At 46.2% G+C, this 22598-nt stretch overlaps 1 protein-coding gene across 1 annotated transcript; it reads right to left on the bottom strand.

Moving 5' to 3' along the window:
* Positions 1–4606: 4606 nt before the first annotated feature.
* LOC140201975 (endonuclease 8-like 2) lies at positions 4607–20662 on the bottom strand. The gene is made up of 4 exons (XM_072266842.1): positions 20525–20662; positions 19867–20117; positions 15364–15560; positions 4607–4914 (listed from the first exon to the last, which is right to left on the bottom strand). The coding sequence occupies exons 1-4, from the start codon at positions 20660–20662 to the stop codon at positions 4607–4609; spliced, it is 894 nt and encodes a 297-aa protein (XP_072122943.1).
* Positions 20663–22598: the final 1936 nt, after the last annotated feature.

The following is a 22598-nucleotide window of genomic DNA, read 5'->3' as shown; positions in this document are numbered from 1 at the left end:
CGAGATGTACCCCAGGCTACTGTAGCAGGTGAAGGAGGAAATTGCTGAGCCTCTGGCAATGATCTTTGCATCATCAATGGGGATGGGAGAGTTTCGGAGGATTGGAGGGTTGCAGATGTTGTTCCCTTATTCAAGAAAGAGAGTAGAGATAGCGCAGGAAATTATAGACCAGTGAAACTTACTTCAGTGGTTGATAAGTTGATGGAAAAGATCCTGAGAGGCAGGATTTATGAACATTTGGAGAGGTATAATATGATTAGGAATAGTCAGCATGGCTTTGTCAAAGGCAGGTCGTGTCTTACCAGCCTGATTGAATTTTTTGAGGATGTGACTAAACACATTGATGAAGGTAGAGCAGTAGATGTAGTCTATATGGATTTCAGCAAGGCATTTGACAAGGTACCCCATGTAAGGGTTATTGAGAAAGTAAGGAGGCATGGGATCCAAGGGGACATTGCTTTGTGGATCCAGAATTGGCTTGCCCACAGAAGGCAAAGAGTGGTTGTAGACGGGTCACATTCTGCATGGAGGTCGGGCACCAGTGGTGTGCCTCAGGGATCTGTTCTGGGACCCCAACTCTTTGTGATTTTAATAAATGACCTGGATGAAGAAGTGAAGGGATGGGTTAGTAAATTTTGGTAGGTCAAATATGATGACAGAATATAGTATTAATGCTAAGACTCTTGGCAGTGTAGAGGATCAGAGGGATCTTGGGGTCCGAGTCCATAGGACACTCAAAGCTGCTGCGCAGGTTGACTCCGTGGTTAAGACAGCATACGGTGAATTGGCCTTCATCCATCGTGGGATTGAGTTCATGAGCTGAGAGGTAATGTTGCAGCTATATAGGACCCTGGTCTGACCCCACTTGGAGTACTATGCTCAGTTCTGGTCGCCTCACTATAGGAAGGATGTGGAAACCATAGAAAGGGTGCAGAGGAGATTTACAAGGATGTTGCCTGGATTGGGGAGCATGACTTATGAGACTCGGTTGAGTGAACTTGGCCTTTTTTCCTTGGAGTGACGGAGGATGAGAGGTGACCTGATAGACGTGTATAAGATGATGAGAGGCATTGATCGTGTGGATAGTCAGAGGCTTTTTCCCAGGGCTGAAATGGCTGCCACAAGAGGACACAGGTTTAAGGTGCTGGGGAGTAGGTACAGAGGAGATGTTATGGGTAAGTTTTTTTTACGCAGAGAGTGGTGAGTGTGTGGAATGGGCTGCCAGCGACAGTGCTGGAGGTGGATATGATAGGGTCTTTTAAGAGACTGCTGGACAGGTACATGGAGCTCAGAAAAATAGAGAGCTATGGATAACCCTAGGTAATTTCACAGCTTTCTGGGCTGAAGGGCCTGTATTATGCTGTAGGTTTTCTATGTTTCTAGGTCGTGCCTTACGAGGCTGATTGAATTTTTTGAGGAAGCTTTATGGGGTGTTAGCTTTCATAAGTCGAGGGATAGGGTTTAAGAGTCGCGACGTAATGATGCAGCTCTCTAAAACTCTGGTTAGGCCACACTTGGAGTACTGTGTCCAGTTCTAGTCACCTCACTATAGGAAGGATGTGGAAGCATTGGAAATGGTACAGAGGAGATTTACCAGGATGCTGCCTAGTTTAGAGAGTATGCATTATGATCAGAGATTAAGGGAGCTAGGGCTTTACTCTCTGGAGAGAAGGAGGATGAGAGGAGACATGATAGAGGTGTACAAGATATTAAGAGGAATAGATAGAGTGGACAGCCAGCGCCTCTTTCCGAGGGCACTACTGCTCAATACAAGAGGACATGGCTTTAAGGTGGGAAGTTCCAGGGGGACATTAGAGGAAGGTTTTTTTACTCAGAGAGTGGTTAGTGCGTGGAATACACCGCCTGAGTCAGTGGTGGAGGCAGATACACTAGTGAAATTTAAGAGACTACTAGACAGGTATATGGAGGAGTTTAAGGTGGGGGGTAATATGAGAGGCAGGGTTTAAGGGTTGGCACAACATTGTGGGCTGAAGGGCCTGTACTGTGCTGTACTATTCTATGTTCTATGTTTAACACATTAATGAAGGTAGAGCAGTAGATGCAGTGTATATGGATTTCAGCATGGCATTTGACAAGGTACCCCATGCAAGGCTTATTGAGAAAGTAAGGAGGCATGGGATCCAAGGGGACATTGCTTTGTGGATCCAGAATTGGCTGGAGCACAGAAGGCAAAGAGTGGTTATAGACAGGTCATATTCTGTTTGAACTCTAGTTAGGCTGTATCAAGTACACCTGCACCCCATTATAGGAAGGATGTTGAGACTTTGTAGAGGGTGCAGAAGAGGATTACAAAGAATCTGCCTAGATTAGAAGGAATGTGCAATAATGAGAGGTTAGACAAACTTGTGTAGTTTTCAGTTGTGCACCACCCGTGCCATTTCTTAATTCCGCCCACAAAGATTCAACATTGTCTGACCCTATGTCACCTCTTTCTGAAGATGAAATTCCGCCCTTCACCAACAAAGCCGCACACCGCCTTTGCCTTCCCGCCTGTCCTTTGATACAAAGTACATCCTTTAATGTTAAGCTCCCAACTATGGCCATTTTACAGTCACGACTGAGTTATGCCCACATCATCATACCGGCCAATCTCTAAATGTGCCACGAGTTCATCCACCTTATTCTGATTGCTACGCACATTTAAATACAGCACCTGCTATCCTGCATTCTTTGTCCTTTTGAATATTGCCTCTGTGGTACAATTTAACTCTTTGCTCTGTCTGCATTTGTACCCAATCATTGGCTTGTCCTTCTTTACATTCATGTTACACCCATCATCTACTTATCAACCTGCTGGCTCATCCTCAGCTCTGTCATACTGGTTCCCATCTCCCTGCCATATTAGTTTAAACCACTCCCTACAGCTCTAGTAAAATCTGCCTGCCAGAATATTGGTGACACTTGGATTCAAGTGCAACCCGTCCCTTTTGTACAGGGCCCACCTGCCCCAGAAAAGGTCCCAATGATCCAGAAATCTGAATCCCTGCCCCCTGCTCCAATCCCTCAGCCACACATTTATCCTCCACCTCACTCTATTCCTATCCTCACTGTCACGTGGCACAGGCAGCAATCCCGAGATTACTACCCTTGAGGTCTTTCTTCTCAGCTTCCTTCCTAATTCCCCGCATTCTTTTTTTCAGGACCTTGTTCTATATTCTTCCCTTGTCGTTGCTACCAATACGTACCACAACTTCTGGCTCTCACCCTCCCTTTTCGGGATATTGTGGATGCGTTCGGAAACGTCGCAGACCCTGGCACCTGGGATGCAACTACCATCCGCGTTTCTTTCCTGCGTCCACAGAATCACCCATCTGTCCCCCTGACTATAGAGTCCTCTATTACTGCTGCCATCTTCTTCTGTTCCCTCTCCTTCTGAGCCACCGGGCCAGACTCAGTGCCAGAGGTATGGCCACCTTTGCTTCCCCCAGAAAGGTCTATGTTCAAATCCTCTAGAAATGAATGGTAATGTTGCATTTACCTTCCTCACCAAAGACTCAACCTGCAAATTAACCTTCAGTTAGTCCTGCGCAAGGGCTCCCAAGTCACTTTGTGCCTCAGTTTTTTTGTACATTCTCTCCATTTAGAAAGTAGTTGATCCTTTCATTTCTCCTACCAAAGTGAACAACCATACACTTCCCAACACTGTATTCCATTCTGCCATTTCTTAGACAGATTAGGAGAGTGGGCAAAGTCCTTCTGTGGTCTCTCTACTCCCTCAGCACTACCTGCCCCTCCACCAGTTTTCATATATGCAAACCTTTCAAAAAAAGCCATCAATTCCATCATCCAAATCATTGACATATAACGTAAAAAGTATTTGTCCCAATACAGACCCCTGTGGAACACCACTGATGACCAGCAGCCAGCCAGAAAAGGCTCCTTTCATTCCCGATCTTTGCTTCCTGCAATCAACCACTGCTTTGTCCATGTTAGAATCTTTCCTGAAATACCATGGGCTCGTAGCTTGTTAAACAGCCTCATGTGTGGCACCTTGTCAAAGGCTTTCTGGAAATACAAGTACACATCAACCCATTCTCCTTTGTCTATGCTGCTGGTTAATTCAAAGAATTCCAACAGATCTGTCTGTCAAGATTTTCCTTTGAGGAAGCTATGCTGATTATGGCTTATTTTATCGTGTGCCTTCAGGAATCCTGAGACCTCATCCTTAATAATCGACTCCAACATCCTCCCAACCACTGAGGTCAGATTAACTGGCCTCTCGTTTCCTTTCTTCTGTCCCTTTCCCTTCTCGAAGAGTAGAGTGACATATGCAATTTTCCAGTCTTCCAGAATCTAGCGATTCTTGAAAGATCATTAAAATGTCTCCACAATCTCTCCAACCACCTCTTTCTCAACCCTGCGGTGTACACAAACTTAAGTGGCTTATCTGGTCTAAGTGACTTATAAACCACAAACTGCTGCCCCAGTCACTGGCACCACCCCACCAGATCAATCCCACTCTCCCTCCTGCACCAGCCCACATGGAAGGAACAACAGTACGGAGCATCTATTGTGTTTATTCAGCAGCAACAGTGAGCTGATTCTCCACATCAGGCAAAGAGACACCCCAGACTGCTCCAGGCACCTAATCCAGGGGCCGAGAGGGAGCATCGTGTTCTGCAGGCTGGCACACAGGGCACCACCAGGTTGATCTCTGGAGACCGTGGGGAGGGCCAAGCTCTGCCCTCTTTACTGCATGACCCCTGGGGCACTGGTCCTTCTGGTAGATGTGATACTTCAGACCTATACCCTTCTGCTTGTTGTCAAGCCATTCCTTACTGAAGAGGAGAACGTGTTCCAGGAGAGTGCAGAGTTTCTCAGCGCTGAGTTGGGAGCCCAGCGACATGGGGTGGATTCCAGACAGGTACAGCACCTCGTTCTTGATGATGTTTCCTAGAAATAGAGAGCAACAAAATCTGATCATTGTGGCAAATCATTAGCACAAGAGATTCCGCAGATGCTGGAAATCCAGAGCAACACACACAATATGCTGGAGGAATTAGGAGAGCCAGAAGGGGCCATGAGAAGATCTTGGTGGACAGGATTAAGGAAAACCCCAAGGCATTCTACAAGTATGTGAAGAGCAAAAGGATAAGACGTGAGAGAATAGGACCAATCAAGTGTGACAGTGGAAAAGTGTGTAAGAAAACAGAGGAGATAGCAGAGATACTTAATGAATACTTCGCTCCAGTATTTACTATGGAAAAGGATCTTGGCAATTGTAGGGATGACTTACAGCAGATTGTTAAAGGTCTAGATGGGTTAGAGTTTGTAAAATGTGTTCAGGAAAGTTTTCTAAATCAATATATAGAGGGACCAACTAGAGGGGATGCAATATTGGATCTCCTGTTAGGAAACGAATTAGGGCAAGTGATGGAAGTCTGTGTAGGGGAGCACTTTAGTTCCAGTCATCATAACGCCATTAGTTTCAATTTGATCATGGACAAGGATAGATCTGGTCCTAGGGTTGAGGTTCTGAACTGGAAGAAGGCCAAATTTGAAGAAATGAGAAAGGATCTAAAAAGCGTGGATTGGGACAGGTTGTTCTCTGGCAAAGATGTGATTGGTAGGTGGGAAGCCTTCAAAGGGGAAATTTTGAGAGTGCAGAGTTTGTATGTCCCTGTCAGGATTAAAGGCAAATTGAATAGGAATAAGGAACCTTGGTTCTCAAGGGATATTGCAACTCTGATAAAGAAGAAGAGGGAGTTGTATGAAATGTATAGGAAACAGGGGGTAAATCAGGTGCTTGAGGAGTATAAGAAGTGCAAGAAAATACTTAAGAAAGAGATCAGGAGGGCAAAAAGACATGAAGTTGCCTTAGCAGTCAAAGTGAAGGATAATCCAAAGAGCTTTTACAAGTATATTAAGAGCAAAAGGATTGTAAGGGATAAAATTGGTCCTCTTGAAGATCAGAGTGGTCGGCTATGTGCGGAACCAAAGGAAATGGGGGAGATCTTAAATAGGTTTTTTGCGTCTGTATTTACTAAGGAAGCTGGCATGAACTCTATGGAACTGAGGGAATCAAGTAGTGAGACCATGGCAACTGTACAGATTGAAAAGGAGGAGGTGCTTGCTGTCTTGAGAAAAATTAAAGTGGATAAATCCCCGGGACCTGACAGGGTGTTCCCTCGGACCTTGAAGGAGACTAGTGTTGAAATTGCGGGAATATTTAAAATGTCGCTGTCTACGGGTGAAGTGCCGGATTGGAGATGGCTCATGTTGTTCCGTTGTTTAAAAAAGGATCGAAAAGTAATCCGGGAAATTATAGGCCGGTGAGTTTAACGTCAGTAGTAGGTAAGTTATTGGAGGGAGTACTAAGAGACAGAATCTACAAGCATTTGGATAGACAGGGACTTATTAGGGAGAGTCAACATGGCTTTGTGCGTGGTAGGTCATGTTTGACCAATCTGTTGGAATTTTTCGAGGAGATTACCAGGAAAGTGGATGAAGGGAAGGCAGTGGATATTGTCTACATGGACTTCAGTAAGGCCTTTGACAAGGTCCCGCATGGGAGGTTAGTTAGGAAAATTCGGTCGCTAGGTATACATGGAGAGGTGGTAAATTGGATTGGACATTGGCTCAATGGAAGAAGCCAAAGAGTGGTAGTAGAGAATTGCTTCTCAGAGTGGAGGCCTGTGACTAGTGGTGTGCCACAGGGATCAGTGCTGGGTCCATTGTTATTTGTCATCTATATCAATGATCTGGATGATAATGTGGTAAGTTGGATCAGCAAATTTGCTGATGATACGAAGATTGGAGGTGTAGTGGACAGTGAGGAAGGTTTTCAAAGCTTGCACAGGGACTTGGACCAGCTGGAAAAATGGGCTGAAAAATGGCAGATGGAGCTTAATACAGACAAGTGTGAGGTATTGCACGTTGGAAGGACAAACCAAGGTAGAACATACAAGGTAAATGGTAAGGCACTGAGGAGTGCAGTAGAACAGCGGGATCTGGGAATACAGATACAAAATTCCCTAAAAATGGTGTCACAGATAGGGTCGTAAAGAGAGCTTTTGGTACATTGGCCTTTATAAATCAAAGTACTGAGTATAAGAGTTGGAATGTTATGGTGAGGTTGTATAAGGCATTGGTGATGCCGAATTTGGAGTATTGTGTTCAGTTTTGGTCACCAAATTACAGGAAGGATATTAATGAGGTTGAAAGAGTGCAGGGAGGTTTACAAGGATGTTGCCGGGACTTGAGAAACTCAGTTACAGAGAAAGGTTGAATAGGTTAGGACTTTATTCCCTGGAGCGTAGAAGAATGAGGGGAGATTTGATAGAGGTATATAAAATTATGATGGGTATAGATAGAGTGAATGCAAGCAGGCTTTTTCCACTGAGGCTAGGGGAGGAAAAAATCAGAGGACATGGATTGAGGGTGAAAGTTTAAAGGGAACATGGGGGGGGGCTTCTTCACACAGAGAGTGGTGGGAGTGTGGAATGAACTGCCAGATGAAGTGGTAAATGCGGGCTCACCTTTAACATTTAAGAAAAACTTGGACAGGTATATGGGTGAGAGGTGTATGGAGGGATATGGTCCAGGTGCAAGTCAGTGGGACTGGGGGGAGGGGGAGGGGGGATATGGTCTAGGTGCAAGTGAGTGGGACGAGGGGGGGAGTGGGAGAGAGGGGGGAGGGAGGGAGGGAGAGAGGGGGGAGGGGGGAGGGAGAGAGGGGGGAGGGGGGAGGGAGGGAGGGAGGGAGGGAGGGAGGGAGAGAGGGGGAGGGAGGGAAAAAAACAGACCTGGAAAAGGGTAGCAGCTCCAGCTTGTCGAAGCTGGGGATTTGGAACTCTGCTGCACCCACAAGGGTGGGTTGATCATCGATCCAGTGCACATCGAATTTTGTGGTTGTCACTCCATATAATCCCTAGGAGTGGATTAAGGAATGTCCTGTGGGACCACTCGAAGTTAACCCTTGCCTGGGTATGTTATGTGGTAACCCCTTGAAGGCGACATCCCTGTGACAGCTCACTCCGGTGGTAATTTGTAAGTGGATTTGGAACGGCTCAATGGAGGATCTTCAACAACTGATATTTATTAATCACCATTGTGAAACCTGTGGAATTCGACGTAACTGTCTTCTCTCTACATTTACCCTGGATTACAAAAATCTCTCTTTTACCATTTATTCTGTGGATGAACTGAACTTTCCTACTTTACCATCTCAAGACTCTAAGCCTTGTTCCCCTGAGCTCAATAGTTTGGGAGTTATAGTTACACGCACAAACACATAACACTGTTAACTTTGGTTTATCTTGGTTAAGTTACTATACAAGTAGATACTAATAAAGATAGTGGTTTTAACATCAAAACCAGACTCCAGTATGAACTCCATTGCTGCTGGTTTGTTTCTAAAACGTTACAGTTCGTAACACCTTTCTTACACCATCCCCACATTTATTATCACTGAGGTACAATGCGAAATAGTGGGTGCCTCCTTTCAGCCATATTTCTCAGAATGACAATGTGATTATTTACCTGTCAGACTCTATGCATTATCAGTTCAGTCTTTTGCTCCTCACTATTCAGTGTACCTCGACTATGAGCACTGTCTACCAGACAGACTTAGTTATCCTTTAGCCAGTGTGGTGAATCGGTGGAATTTATGGCTGTGGAGGCCAGGTATATTTACAACAAAGAAATCTACAGCACATTACAGGCCCTTCAGCCCACAATGTTGTACTGATCATGTAACCTACTCTAGAAACTGCCCAGAATTACCCTAACACATCATAGCCCTCTATTTTTCTAAGCTCCATGTACAGTACCTATCTAAGTGTCTTAAAAGACCCTTTTGTATCCACCCCTACCACCGTCACTGGCAGTGCATTCCATGCACCCACCACTCAGTGTGAAAAACCTACCTCTGACTCCTCTCTGTACCTACTTCCAAGCACTTTAAAACTATGCCTCCTCATGTTTGCCATTTCAGCTCTGGGAAAAAGCCTCTGACTATCCACACGATCAATGCCTCTCATCATCTTGTACACCTCTATCAGGTCACCTCTCATCCTCCGTCGCTCCAAGGAGAGAAGGCCAAGTTCACTCAACCTGAGGAGTGCAGTGGAACAGAGGGATCTGGGAATACAGATACAAAATTCCCTGAAAGTGTTGTCACAGGTAGATAGGGTCGTAAAGAGAGCTTTTGGTACATTGGCCTTTATTAATCGTAGTATTGAGTATAAGAGCTGGAATGTTATGATGAGGTTGTATAAGGCATTGGTGAGGCCAAATCTGGAGTATTGTGTTCAGTTTTGGTCACCAAATTACAGGAAGGATATAAATAAGGTTGAAGAGTGCAGAGAAGGTTTACAAGGATGTTGCCGGGACTTGAGAAACTCAGTTACAGAGAAAGATTGAATAGCTTAGGACTTTATTCCCTGGAGCGTAGAAGAATGAGGGGAGATTTGATAGAGGTATATAAAATTATGATGGGTATAGATAGAGTGAATGCAAGCAGGCTTTTTCCACTGAGGCAAGGGGAGAAAAAAAAACCAGAGGACATGGGTTAAGGGTGAGGGGGGAAAAGTTTAAAGGGAACATTAGGAGGGGCTTCTTCACACAGAGAGTGGTGGGAGTATGGAATGAGCTGCCAGACGAGGTGGTAAATGTGGGTTTTTTTTAACATTTAAGAATAAATTGGACAGATACATGGATGGGAGGTGTATGGAGGGATATGGTCCGTGTGCAGGTCAGTGGGACTAGGCAGAAAATGGTTCGGCACAGCCAAGAACGGCCAAAGGGCCTGTTTCTGTGCTGTAGTTTCTATGGTTTCTATTCTCACAAGGGATGCTCCCCAAACCAGGCAACATCCTTGCAAGTCTCCTCTGCACCCTTTCTATGGCTTCCACATCCTTCCTGTAGTGAGGTGACCAGAACTGAGCACAGTACTCCAAGTCGGGTCTGACCAAGGTCTTGTATAGCTGTAACATTACCTCACTACTCCTGAACTCAATCCCACAGTTGATGAATGGCAACACACCGTATGCCTTCTCAACCACACTGTCAACCGGGTTACACTTGAACTACAGGGGGACCAATATCCATTCAGGGAGATTTGTTAGTGCTATTGGGGAGGCTTTAAACTAGATTTGCAGGGGGATGGGAACCAGAGTGCCAGAGCTGACAGTATGGCTGGGGTGAAAATAAATGATGTTAAAAGTTCAAGCAAATCCGCTAATAGAAAGGTTGTGAGTGGTGGTAAAAATCTTCTGAAGTGTATATATTTCAATGCTAGGAGTATTGCGGGGAAGGCGGATGAGTTGAGGGCGTGGATTGACATGTGGAATTATGATGTTACAGCAATTAGTGAAACTTGGCTACAGGAGGGGCAGGACTGGCAGCTTAATATTCCAGGGTTCCGATGTTTCAGATGTGATCGAGGCAGAGGAATGAAAGGTGGGGGAGTAGCATTGCTTGTTAGGGAAAATATTACAGCAGTGCTCAGGCAGGACAGATTAGAGGGTTTGTCTACTGAGTCCTTATGGGTGGAGCTGAGAAACAGGAAAGGTATGGCCACATTAGTGGGATTGTATTACAGACCACCCAATAGTCAACGAGAATTGGAAGAGCAAATCTGTAGAGAGATAGCAGGCAACTGCAGGAAACAAAGTTGTGGTGGTAGGGGATTTTAATTTTCCATATATTGATTGGGACTCCCATACTGTTAGGGGTCTAGATGGTTTACAGTTTGTAAAATGTGTTCAGGAAAGTTTTCTAAATCAATATATAGAGGGACCAACTAGAGGGGATGCAATATTGGATCTCCTGTTAGGAAACAAGTTAGGACAAGTGACAGAAGTCTGGGTAGGGGAGCACTTTGGTTCCAGATATCATAACACCATTAGTTTCAACTTGATCATGGACAAGGATAGATCTGGTCCTAGGGTTGAGGTTCTAAACTGGAAGAAGGCCAAATTTGAAGAAATGAGAAAGGATCTAAAAAGCATGGATTGGGACAGGTTGTTCTCTGGCAAAGATGTGATCGGTAGGTGGGAAGCCTTCAAAGGAGAAATTTTGAGAGTGCAGAGTTTGTATGTTCCTGTCAGGATTAAAGGCAAAGTGAATAGGAATAAGGAACCTTGGTTCTCAAGGGATATTGCAACTCTGATAAAGAAGAGAGAGATGTATGACATGTATAGGAAACAGGGAGTAAATAAGGTGCTTGAGGAGTATAAGAAGTGCAAGAAAATACTTAAGAAAGAAATCAGGAGGGCTCAAAGACATGAGGTTGCCTTGGCAGTCAAAGTGAAGGATAATCCAAAGAGCTTTTACAGGTATATTAAGAGCAAAAGGATTATAAGGGATAAAATTGGTCCTCTTGAAGATCAGAGTGGTCGGCTATGTGCGGAACCAAAGGAAATGGGGGAGATCTTAAATAGGTTTTTTGCATCTGTATTTACTAAGGAAACTGGCATGAAGTCTATGGAATTAAGGGAAACAAATAGTGAGATCATGGAAACTGTACAGATTGAAAAGGAGGTGGTGCTTGCTGTCTTGAGGAAAATTAAAGTGGATAAATCCCCGGGACCTGACAGGGTGTTCCCTCGGACCTTGAAGGAGACTAGTGTTGAAATTGCAGGGGCCCTGGCAGAAATATTTAAAATGTCGCTGTCTACAGGTGAGGTGCCTGAGGATTGGAGAGTGGCTCATGTTGTTCCGTTGTTTAAAAAAGGATCGAAAAGTAATCCGGGAAATTACAGGCCAGTAAGTTTAACGTTGGTAGTAGGTAAGTTATTGGAGGGAGTACTAAGAGACAGAATCTACAAGCATTTGGATAGGCAGGGACTTATTAGGGAGAGTCAACATGGCTTTGTGCGTGGTAGGTCATGTTTGACCAATCTATTGGAGTTTTTCGAGGAGGTTACCAGGAAAGTGGATGAAAGAAAGGCAGTGGATATTGTCTACATGGACTTCAGTAAGGCCTTTGACAAGGTCCCGCATGGGAGGTTAGTTAGGAAAATTCAGTCGCTAGGTATACATGGAGAGGTGGTAAATTGGATTAGACATTGGCTCAATGGAAGAAGTCAAAGAGTGGTAGTAGAGAATTGCTTCTCCGAGTGGAGGCCTGTGACTAGTGGTGTGCCACAGGGATCAGTGCTGGGTCCATTGTTATTTGTCATCTATATCAATGATCTGGATGATAATGTGGTAAATTGGATCAGCAAATTTGCTGCTGATACAAAGATTGGCGGTGTAGCAGACAGTGGGGAAGGTCTTCAGAGCCTGCAGAGGGACTTGGACCAGCTGGAAAAATGGGCTGAAAAATGACAGATGGGGTTTAATACAGACAAGTGTGAGGTATTGCACGTTGGAAGGACAAACCAAGGTAGAACATACAGGGTTAATGGTAAGGCACTGAGGAGTGCAGTGGAACAGAGGGATCTGGAAATACAGATACAAAATTCCCTAAAAGTAGCATCACAGGTAGATAGGGTTGTAAAGAGAGCTTTTGGTACATTGGCCTTTATTAATCGAAGTATTGAGTATAAGAGCTGGAATGTTATGATGAGGTTGTATAAGGCATTGGTGAGGCCGAATCTGGAGTATTGTGTTCAGTTTTGGTCACCAAATTACAGGAAGGATATAAATAAGGTTGAAAGAGTGCAGGGAGGTTTACAAGGATGTTGCCGGGACTTGAGAAACTCAGTTACAGAGAAAGGTTGAATAGGTTAGGACTTTATTCCCTGGAGCGTAGAAGAATGAGGGGAGATTTGATAGAGGTATATAAAATTATGATGGGTATAGATAGAGTGAATGCAAGCAGGCTTCTTCCACTGAGGCAAGGGTAGAAAAAAACCAGAGGACATGGGTTAAGGGTGAGGGGGGAAAAGTTTAAAGGGAACATTAGTTGGGGCTTCTTCACACAGAGAGTGGTGGGAGTATGGAATGAGCTGCCAGACGAGGTGGTAAATGCAGGTTCTTTTTTAACATTTAAGAATAAATTGGACAGATACATGGATGGGAGGTGTATGGAGGGATATGGTCCGTGTGCAGGTCAGTGGGACTAGGCAGAAAATGGTTCGGCACAGCCAAGAAGGGCCACAAGGCCTGTTTCTGTGCTGTAGTTTTTCTATGGTTTCCAACCTGCGCAGCAGCTTTGAGTGTCTCATGGACACGGACGCCAAGATCTCTCTGATCCTCCACACTGACAAGAGTCTTACCATTACTACTATATTCAGTCTTCAAACTGGACCGACTGAAGTGAACCACTTCACATTAATCTGGGTTGAACTCCACTCGCCTCAGAATCTGACGTGGATCCTCTGATTCCACCAGCTGACTCCACTGTACCTCATACACCTGCCAAAACAGTCCAGAGCCACAGAGGCCAGAAACAAGTCCTCTCGCACAACATCTCCGTGCTGACCAATGTCTACCCAAAGGACAGTCACAATTCGGAATATGCCCTCTTCTCATAACCAAACATCAAGCAGAAGGTACAGAAGCCTGAAGACCCACATTCAATGTTTTAGTAACAGTTTACTTCCCTCTGCCATCAGATTTCTGAATGTCCATGAACCCATGGACAATACCTCACTATTGTAGCTTACAGTAATTTTAAAATCTTGCACTGTTTGCTGCCACAAAGCAACTTTCATGACATTTGTCAATAAACCTGATACTGCTTTATAGAGAGATAGTGTGGAATAGGCCCTTCGAGTTGCACTGCCCAATAACCCGCATCAACCCCCGAATTAACCAGAAGCTAATCATGGGACAATTTACAATGATCAGTTAACCTACCTGGTATGTTTTTGGGACTGTGGAAGTAAAGCAGAGGACACAGAATAAACCAGGTATTCCACAGGGAGGACGTACAGAGGACCCAGGATAAAGGATGATTAATACTTGTGCGTCAAATGTACACCGTAGGTATGGCGTAGCAGCGTGCCCTACGCTGTACTCTACGCCGAACCCTACGCCGTAGCCTAACGTGCACCTCTCCCAAAACGTAACTACACGTCGCGGTGTCGCAGACCGCAACAACTGTGATTGGTCGGCTTGGTAGCATCACATTTCCCCCTACGCTGCAATAGCTTGCCATTGGGTGACTGAAGGGCAGGGAGGGAACTCTGGCTGCAATGCTTTCCATAAAGCTTTACACACCTCTGAAATTATGGAGGACCCTGTGCTTGATGCCAGTTTGTAGCTAGCTGCTACAGCCTGTTGACTCCCACCTGAAGCTAAAACTGGAATGGTGATTGCCAGTCTCTGAGTATACTGTGTGTATACTGATGCGAAATAAATGGTTGGAGACGACGAACCAAATCGTCAAATCTACCTGCCGACATCTGAAAATATTTGAAATGCATTTCCTCGTCCATGTCTCTCAGTGGCCGGACAAGCACAGAAAATTCACCCTCCTTCAGTTTCAGTCGCCATTGTTTGAAGTTTGAGTTTCTTCATGTTGAGTTTCAACACGAAGAAACTCAATACAGTGGCATAGAAACCCCACCGCCAACTAGCATTTTGGTGGTGAATTGCAGAGCGACACAGACACATCAACGCACAAGTATAAATGCTCACAACGGCGTAGCCCACTTGCGTAGGCTACGGCAAGTGTAAGCTAGTACGCACAAGTATAAATCAGCCTCAAACCAGGTATTCCACAGGGATGGTGTACAGAGGGTCCAGAATAAACCAGGTGATTCCACAGGGACGACGTACAGAGGATTCAGAATAAACCAGGCATTCCACAGGGACGCTGGGATTGAACTTTAAACTCTGACACCCCAAGCTGTAGCACCACTGCACTAACTACTACGCGATTGGGCTCCCCAAATCTGATTCTGAATACTCTCCTGCAGGTTCTTAGACCCACTCCCGTTCAATAACTACCCATCCAGTTTAGACAAGACATACCTTCTCCATAAACAGGCCCTCTCTGCTGCACCATCTGCTCAGCCATGTAGTCACCTACCCACACCAGGGGTTCAGTGAGCAAAGCCTGGGGATGAGGGCAATGAGCAGAGGTTGACTTGTATAGGAGTGAGAAGAACTATTTCGGAAACGGGGCAGGAGGGGCTGTTACAGAGAGGGGTTACAGGGTGGGGTGGCTGCTTGAGTCATCATCTGGAGAAGGGCACTGAGGGTAATGTGTTGGAAATTCCAAGAACGGCCTGGTCACAGCAGCAAGGGGACTGTGAACAGAGGTCGACAAGAGTAGCAGTTTGAGTGGTTCGGCAAGCACTAGATTGGCCGAAGGGCCTGTTTGTATGCTGTAGTCTCCTATAACTCTACACACCCCCTCCACAGGGCCAACTGTCCACATCCTGGTGTCCCTGTCCCTCCCACCCTTCATGCCCATCTCCACCGTTACCGCAGTACGTCACGGACCCAGCCCAGAGAAGTGATGCTGGCACAGCAGGGTATAGCAGACAGGCTGAGCATGTTGGAGGGCACACAGAGCCTTGGCCTTGTCAAATTCCCGACTTAGGACGTCAGTGTGAGGGTCCAGTCGAGGATCACCACAGACACAGAGCCGGCAGTTGTAGAACACCAGGAAACGATCTCCAGGGAAGTAGAGGACCAGCCTGCAGAGAGAGAGAGGTCACGATCAGCGTCTGGCCCAACTTTAACACTCCCTTCCCAGAGGTCACCCTCACACTCAGGCATATCGATTTGAGAGCAGACAGTTGGGTTCGGAGGTCAGTTTTAAAAGGAGTTCGAAGTACATTTATTATCAAAGTATGTATGTGTTATACAATCCTGAGGCTCATCTCCTTACAGGCAGCCACAAAACAGACTCAGGATGTGCAGAGAAGGGAAAAATAAATCACGCCAACAGTAACTGTGAGCAAATGGCGTTCTGAAGTGAAGTCCACAAAGAAAGTCCAAGACCCATAGTTCAGCTTTAGTGCAGAGTCAAGTGAACGTTGCAGCAGCAAACTGCACTCGGGCCGCCACACCCTGACCTTTTCAACCTGACCTGGCACCTAAATCTCTATCCAAACGCTGGGTTTAATCACCTCGATATGCTCTGGTGCCTGGACCCCAACACCTCAATTCAGCCTGTACCCGACCTTTCTGATTTGGCCCTGCACCTAAATCTTCCTTCGAACCTCGGGTTCAATCGCCTCAATATGCTCTGGTGCCTGGACCCGAAAACCTCAAGTCGACCTGTACCTGACCTTTTCAATTCCGCATGATGCTTAAACTGATCAAACCTCGGGCCTTCCTTGCTCTTGGTGACAGTCCCGCTGCCTCGTCTTGCCTCGGTTCCACCACACCAAATTGCCTCCAAGTCCAAAAGAAACACCTATTCATCGACTATGAAAGTGGACAAGGGAGAGCCAGTGGACGTAGTGTACCTGGACTTTCAGAAAGCCTTTGATAAGGTCCCACACAGGAGATCAGTGGGCAAAATGAGAGCACATGGTATTGGAGGTAGGGTACTGAGATGGATAAAAAATTGGTTGGCAGACAGGAAACAAAGAGTAGGGATTAACGGGTCCCTTTCAGAATGGCAGGCGGTGACTAGTGGGGTACCGCAGGGTTCAGTGCTGGGACCGCAGCTGTTTACGATATACATTAATGATTTAGATGAAGGGATTAAAAGTAACATTAGCAAATTTGCAGATGACACAAGCTGGGTGACAGTGTGAAATGTGAGGAGGGTGTTATGAGAATGCAGGATGACTCGGACAGGTTGGGTGAGTGGACAGATGCAGTTTAATGTGGATAAATGTGAGGTTATCCACTTTGGTGGCAAGAATAAGAAGGCAGATTACTATCTGAATGGTGTCAAGATAGGAAAAGGGGAAGTACAACAAGATCTAGGTATACTTGTTCATCAGTCACTGAAAGTAAGCATGCAGGTACAGCAGGCAGTGAAGAAAGTTATCCACTTGTTGGCATGCTGGCCTTCATAACAAGGGGAGTTGAGTATAGGAGCAAAGAGGTCCTTCTGCAGCTGTACAGGGCCCTGGTGAGACCACACCTGGAGTATTCTGCGTAGTTTTGGTCTCCAAATTTGAGGAAGGACATTCTTGCTATTGAGGGAATGCAGCATAGATTCACAAGGTTAATTCCCGGGATGGCGGGACTGTCATATGTTGAAAATTTGGAGTGACTGGGCTTGTACACACCGGAACTTAGAAGGATGAGAGGGGATCTGATTGAAACATACAAGATTATTAAGGGATTGGACACGCTAGAGGCAGGAAACTGTTCCGGATGTTGGGGGAGTCCAGAACTAGAGGCCACAGTTTAAGAATAAGGGGTAAGCCATTTAGAACAGAGTTGAAGAAAAACTTTTTCAGCAGAGAGTTGTGGATCTGTGGAATGCTCTGCCCCAGAAGGCTGTGGAGGCCAATTCTCCGGATGCTTTCATGAAAGAGTTAGATAGAGTTCTTAAAGATAGTGAAGTCAAGGGATATGGGGAGAAGGCAGGAACGGGGTACTGATTGTGGATGATCGGCCATGATCACAGTGAATAGCGGTGCTGGCTTGAAGGGCTGAATAGCCTACTCCTGCACCTATTGTCTATCGACTATAGCTCAGCATTTAATACCATCATTCCCACAATCCTGATGGAGAAATTGCAGAACCTGGGCCTCTGTACCGCCCTCTGCAATTGGATCCTCGACTTCCTAACTGGAAGACCACAATCTGTGCAGATTGGTGATAACATATCTTCCTCGCTGACGATCAACACCGGCGCACCTCAGGTGTGTACTTAGCCCACTGCTCTACTCTCTCTATACACATGACTGTGTGGCTAGGCACAGCTCAAATACCATGTATAACTTTGCTGACGATACAACCATTGTTGGTAGAATCTCAGATAGTGACGAGAGGGCGTACAGGAGTGAGATATGCCAACTAGTGGAGTGGTGCCACAGCAACAACCTGGCACTCAATGTCAGTAAAATGAAAGAGCTGATTGTGGACATCAGGAAGGGTAAGTCAAAGGAACGCATACCAATCCACATAGAGGGATCAGAAGTGGAGAGAGTGAGCAGCTTCAAGTTCCTGGGTGTCAAGGTCTCTGAGGATCTAACCTGGTCCCAACACATTGATGTAGTCATAAACTAGGCAAGACAGTGGCTATACTTCATTAGGAGTTTGAAGCAATTTGGCATGTCAACAAATACGCTCAAAAACTTCTATAGTTGTACTGTGGAGAGCATTCTGACAGGTCTGGTATGGAGGGGCTACTGCACAGGAAGCTGCAGAAGGTTGTAAATCTAGTCAGCTCCATCTTGGGCACTAGCCTACAAAGTACCCAGGACATCTTTAGGAAGTGGTGTCTCAGAAAGGCAACGTCCATTATTAAAGACCTCCAGCATCCAGGGCATGCCCTTTTCTCACTGTTACCATCAGGTAGGAGATACAGAAGCCTGAAGGCGCACATTCAGCAATTCAGAAACAGCTTCTTCCCCTCTGCCATCCGATTCTTAAATGGACTTTGAAGCTTTGGACACTACCTCAATTTTAATATACAGTATTTCTGTTTTTGCACATTTTTAAATAATCTATTCAATAAGTAATTGATTTATTTGTTTATTTATTACCATGTTTTATTTTATTTATTATTTTTTTCTCTCTCTGCTAGATGATGTATTGCATTGAACTGCTGCTGCTAAGTTAACAAATCTCATGTCACATGCCGGTGATAATAAACCGATTCTGATTCTGAAGTTACGGACTATTATTTGCGATGATCATTTGGGGACAACCATTGACCCTTGTAGGTGGACAATGCTCCTGTGTACGTCAAGAACTGATGTTGAGAGTGTTCAGAGCTTCAAGTTCCAAGGAGTGAACATCACCAATAGTCTGTCGTGCTCCAACAGTGTAGATCAGAGGTTCCCAACTTTTTTATGCCATGGACCAATACCTACCATCAAGCAAAGGGTCTGTGTACCCCAGAATGGGAACCCCTGGTGTAGATATTATCACCACAAAAGTTCACCCATACCTCTACTTCCTCAGAGGCCGAAGAAATTCAGCATGTCTCCATCAACCCTTAACAATTTCTGTCGATGACCTATAGGAAGCCTCCTATGTGAATCCCTCACAGCTTGGTACAGAACCACTCTGTCCGTCACAAGAAACTGCAGAGAGTCGTGGACACAGCTCAGCACATCAGGGAAACCAACCTCCCCTTCACGGACTCTGTCTACACTTCTCACAGCCAGCATCAAGGTCCCCACCCACCCTGGACGTTCTCCCCTACACCATCAGGCAGAAGGTACAAAATCCTGAAAGCACATCCCACCAGGCTCAAGGACAGCTTCTATCCCACTGTTATCAGATTGTTGAACAGATCCCTTGTACGATGAGATGGGCTCTTGACCTTGCAATCAGCTTCACTATGATCGTGCACTTTATTGCTCATCTGCATGGCACTTTCTCAGTAACTGTTACACGTTGTTCTGAATTATTCTTGTTTCACCTTGTTCTGCCCAATTCCACTGTCTAATGATCCGATCTGTACAAGAAATTTGCAAGACGAGTTATTTCTTTCAAACTGTCTCTTGATCCTTGTGCCAATAATAAACAAATTTCAATAGAAGACAGGATAGAGATGGGATTACCTTTACCCCTTGGTGAATAGACAATGGGGAAAAAGGACAGAAATGGGGTCACATTTACCCCTTGGTGAATTATCAATGGGGGAAAGGACGGAAATGGGGTCAGCTCACCTTGGTGAATTATCAATGGGGGAAAAGGTTGGAGATGGGTTCACCTTTACCCCTTGGTGAATTATCAATAAGGGGTGGTACAGAGATAAATCAACAGTTGGGGGGAAGGGCAATAAAGAGACCCTGCCCTAGCCACCCTTATCCCAACACCCCGATACTGGCCCACTCTCACTCGCTGGAGACACATTACCTGGGGGAGGGGTCTTGCCAGTCTCCTCTCTTGTTTGCTCGCTTTGCTCGGGCAAACTCATCACATCGGACGCTGCCAAACAAGCCGAAGTGGAAGCGAAGCCAAAGGTTTGGGGTTGGATTGCCTGAAATGCCGCTCCCACCAGCAGAGACAGGAACACTGCTCCCAGTGGGAGAGACAGACTCTGGATCTGTGGTGAAACCGGACCTTGGACCACGACCAAATCCCAGGAAGAGACACTTCCCATGAACCTGAAGGAAGGGGCAAGAAGTGGATCAGGTAGACAGGCGGGGGGGGGGGGAGATAGAGGATGGGGCATCCAGACAGGCAGAGACGGAGTGGGGGATGGGGCGTCCAGACAGGCGGGGGGGGGCGGCGTTCAGACGGGGGGGCAGAGAGGGATGTAAAAAGGGGGAAGGGAAGCGACAAAGTGGGGGGGAGGGAAAAGGCAGAAAGCTTCCCCCCCCCCCAAATCAGGAACAACATCACTCTGCCCTCCCCCCGTTGGGGACAACACCTCCTTCCCCCCCCCCCCAAAGTCGGTGGCAACTCCCGGTAACACCCAGCACCGGTGTCAACAACGGCCGAGCCCCATGGTGCAGCGGTTTGGGTTGGGGGGGGGGGGAGGGTCGTCGCTCGGACGGACGGACGGACTGACCTGGCTCTGTTGCAGTTGCCGCCCCTCCAGCTGCCGAACGTCGAGCTGCCGAGTGCGACCCCCCGCCCGCTGCACCACAGCGCCCAGCAGCCGGCGGCTCCGCCCGTGAAACACCCGTAAAGACGGTCCCTCAGGCATCCCGCACCGGCCCAACGTGAAACAACGACCGAGCGACCACCGGCTGCTGCCGTCGGGTCGACAAAAGCTGCAAACGCCGACCCCACCCGCCCGCACCACGTGCCGTGGACACCTCGGGATAATTTCGCGCCGCTCCCCCTCATTTTACAGCCTCGGGTCTCCGGGGCTCCGGGTCCCTTCAGTTCAGCGGCTGCGCCTAGCTCAGGTGGAGGTAGTGAGTGGTACACGCAAAGGGTCTCTCCCTTCTGCCATTGACCCACCAAGCGGTGTGCACACTTGACACGGCCGAGATCCGCTGGCAGTCAGCATCCTCTGCAAGTCAACACGATCGGAGACTGTGAGAGGAGGTGTTCAATGATCTCCGCGCTGTGGCATAGCACCAAACCATAGACGGCACAGGAATGGCTCCACCGAACCCAGTACAACTGTCCCGACATGGGGCACCCCCCTCCCAAAGCAGAAGGACGTTGCGAGGGACCCGTTCACCTTCACTAAGCACACCGCGGTAGTGATACAGCAAAATATGGCCCGACCCCGAACGCTCACAGAGTCCCAAAAAGGTATTCATACGTAACCGTATAACAATTACAGCACGGAAACAAGCCATCTCGGCCCTTCTAGTCCGTGCCGAACGCTACCCTCACCTAGTCCCACCGACCTGCATTCGGCCCATTACCCTCCATTCCTTTCCTGTCCATATATCTATCAAATTTAACTTTAAACGACAACATCGAACCTGCCTCAACCAGAAGCTCGTTCCACACAGCTACAACTCTCTGAGTAAAGAAGTTCCCCCTAAACTTTTGCCCTTTAACTTTCAACTCGTCCTGTTGTTTGAATCTCCCCCACTCTCAATAGAAAAAGCCTATCCACGTTAACTCTATCTATCCCCCTCAATTTTAAATACCTCTATCAAGTCCCCCCTCAACCTTCTATGCTCCAAACAATAAAGACCCAACTTGATCAACCTTTCTCTGTAACCTAGGAGATAAAACCCAGGTAACATTTTAGTAAATCTTCTCTGTACTCTCTCAATTTTGTTGACATCTTTCCTATAATTCGGTGACCAGAACTGTACACAATACTCCAAATTTGGCCTTACCAATGCCTTGTACAATTTCAACATTACATCCCAACTCCTCTACTCAATGCTGTGATTTATAAAGGCCAGCATACCAAAAGCTTTCTTCACCACCCTATCCACATGAGATTCCACCTTCAGGGAACTATGCATCATTATTCCTAGATCCCTCTGTTCTACTGCATTCTTCAATGCCCTACCATTCACCATGTATGTCCTATTTTGATTAGTCCTACCAAAATGTAGCACCTCACATTTATCAGCATTAAACTCCATCTGCCATCTTTCAGCCCACTCTTCTAACTGGCCTAAATCTCTCTACAAGCTTTGAAAACCTACTTCATTATCCACAACTCCACCTACCTTAGTATCATCTGCATCCTTACTCATCCAATTTACCACCCCATCATCCAAATGATTAATATATATGACAAACAACATTGGATCCAGTACAGATCGTCGAGGCACACCACTAGTCACCAGCCTCTAATCTGACAAACAGTTATCCACCATTACTCTCTGGCATCTCCCATCCAGCCACTGCTGAATCCATTTTACTACTTCAATATTAATACCTAACGATTGAACCTTCCTAACTAACCTTCTATGTGGAACCTTGTCAAAGGCCTTACTGAAGTCCACATAGACAACATCCACCGCTTTACCCTCATCAACTTTCTGAGTAACCTCTTCAAAAAATTCAATAAGATTTGTCAAACATGACTTTCCACGCACAAATCCATGTTGACTGTTACTAATCAGACTCTGTCTATCCAAATACTTATATATACCATTTCTAAGAATACTTTTCATCAATTTACCCACCACTGACGTCAAACTCACAGGCCGATAATT

Source organism: Mobula birostris, chromosome 8 (genome assembly GCF_030028105.1).
Source record: "Mobula birostris isolate sMobBir1 chromosome 8, sMobBir1.hap1, whole genome shotgun sequence".
Taxonomy (NCBI): domain Eukaryota; kingdom Metazoa; phylum Chordata; class Chondrichthyes; order Myliobatiformes; family Myliobatidae; genus Mobula; species Mobula birostris.
The sequence above is the reverse complement of the archived record's forward strand: the minus strand, read 5'-3'. Positions and strand labels throughout refer to the sequence as shown.